This window comes from Leptinotarsa decemlineata, unplaced genomic scaffold, assembly GCF_025532065.1.
Source record: "Leptinotarsa decemlineata unplaced genomic scaffold, Ldec_3_MD MMD2_tig00026374_RagTag_RagTag, whole genome shotgun sequence".
In the NCBI taxonomy this organism is placed as follows: Eukaryota; Metazoa; Arthropoda; class Insecta; order Coleoptera; family Chrysomelidae; genus Leptinotarsa; species Leptinotarsa decemlineata.
This window is the reverse complement of record NW_027412710.1, coordinates 2324144-2326223: the sequence shown is the minus strand read 5'-3', so window position 1 is coordinate 2326223 and position 2080 is coordinate 2324144. Positions and strand designations below refer to the sequence as shown.

The window sequence follows — 2080 nt, the reverse complement described above, 5'->3', positions numbered from 1 at the left end:
TTGGGTGTCCGAAATTCCATGTTTGTCTCTAAGCTCCGCTTCTAGTCTTGCCTTCAGCAACTGCTCATACAATTTGGCCGGAATGTCTATAAGACTGATAGGCCTTACCTTAGTAATATTCTCATTCCCTTCGCCCTTGGGTATCAGGATGACCTTAGCCTTCTTCCATTCATGGGGGAAGCCCCTCCCCCCGTCAGCAGCGCATTTAGGATATTCAAAAGGATGTCCGGTTGTATCTGCCGCTAACTTTATGGCCTCCGGAAGGATGCCGTCCGTGCCTTTCTGTTTTTTAATCTTCCCGCCGCCGCATGAAGTTCTTCGGTACTGAACAACGGTGGATCCTCGTTTGGTCTGGGGCATGATGGAATCCGACTGTCGTCCGTTGGAAACAGCTCCCTGATTCGTTCTACCTTTATTGTGTGATGTAGGTCATACGGGGTCCTAAGATGTCTCATCGACCCAGTGACTATTTGGTACCCCCTCCCCCAGGGGTCTTCTTCCAACTCACAACACAGCTCCTACCATTTCCTCCTTTGTGCTCTCCTAATTGCTCTCTTTAAATTCTTCCTGCCGCTTTTATAACTAGCCTCTAGATCTTCGATTGTGGTTTGGACCGTGTCTCTACCTCTTGCTCTTGTGAGGGACCTCCTATGATTATTGCAGATTATTCTGAGCTGCTCGATCTCCTCATTCCACCATACTGACTGCAGCCTGTTGTGACCAACCTGTGTCCCCACCGTGCTCAGGTCCTGTGCCTCTCTAATTACCCTTACCAGGCTCTTTACGTCATTTACACCCCTAGCGGCTATCCGAAAGGCATCTCTAAATACATCTGCCTGCGGGCGAGGCCTTTCCACCCATTCTTTCTTCGGTGTCACATTTCCCTTATGATGTCGTAAAATATATGTCTGTGAAGGCTAAGGCTTTCCCCTGTTGATACCCTCCACGAATGCACCAATCTGCTGGTCTTCTGTGTAGCAAAGGTTACATCTATGTACGATGCCGTTGCTCCCCTAGTGAAGGTCGGGGTACTCCCCTCGTTAAGGACAACCATGTCCAGAGCTTGCAACGCTTCGTCCATGTATGTGCCTCTGGCATCTGTAATTGGAGAATTCCAGGAAGGCGATTTGGCATTGAAATCTCCCGCCACTATCGCTTCGTTCTTTGAGTCCGCCACGTGGTCCAGAATGAGGTGAAGCCTTTCCTTGTATACTTCCATCGAGATATTGGGGGATATATAGCAACTATACAATGTCCAATCTTCAAACTTGATGCAGACAAAGCCCTGCCCCTTCACGTGTGTTACCACGCCGCATCCCGGGTTCGCGCAGAATACCGCACAGGTACTTGTCGAGTCGAGTATCCACCGTGGATTATTGGATGTCATCCGGATGTTTGGCTCTTGGACCAGGGCAATGTCTACTCCTTCTCCCTCTATGGTTTTAGCTAGCAGTTTTTGTGCTGCCCCCCTTCTGTCCACGTTTATTTGTAAAATTTTTAGTGGCATTAGTGGATGTTAGGAGACTCCTCCGCCGTCCCTTCCTGCATTGGTCTAGGTTCCTGGTCTTCTATTAAACCTAAAAGTACCGAGTGGTTTTCATTCAGTAATTCTGCTTCTAGTCTATCAGGGTCTTCGAGGACTGGTGTGTTTTCCCTTAATCTGCTCCCGTCAGTCTCCAGAGAGAAGACTTCATCCTCCGTGTTTGGAGACTCCTCACCTTCTTCATTCTGCTGCCTACTATTTTTTTGAAGGCCATTATTGGGAAAAAGTCTTCCCTACTAGTGACACTAGCCCTCCTCCTATCTCTGAGGCTTCTCCTGGCCTTTCTGAGCGCCTCTCTGAAGCGCGGGCAACTCGCATTTCCTGCTGAGTGTCCCGTCGCGTCGCACACTGGACAATATTCTTTCTCTAAGCAGTTTTGGGCTTTATGGTCCGCCTTCCCACACTTGTAACAGCTTCCCGTTCTATCGGGCCCTTTGCAACTGTCCTTTTCCTAACCTAATCTAATCTAACCCAACCTAACCGACTCTAACTCAACCTAACCCATCTCAACTTAACCTAACCTAACTCAACCAAACC

General features: G+C 48.8%; 1 protein-coding gene across 1 annotated transcript; it reads right to left on the bottom strand.

The window, feature by feature from the left end:
- Positions 1-874: 874 nt before the first annotated feature.
- Positions 875-1507, bottom strand: LOC141486799 (uncharacterized). Its single transcript, XM_074185365.1, has one exon. The coding sequence runs from the start codon at positions 1505-1507 to the stop codon at positions 875-877; it is 633 nt and encodes a 210-aa protein (XP_074041466.1).
- Between the last annotated feature and the right edge of the window lie 573 nt (positions 1508-2080).

Excerpts from the sequence above, each read along its gene's own strand:
- LOC141486799 (XM_074185365.1), bottom strand. The coding sequence starts at position 1,507 with ATGCCACTAAAAATTTTACAAATAAACGTGGACAGAAGGGGGGCAGCA.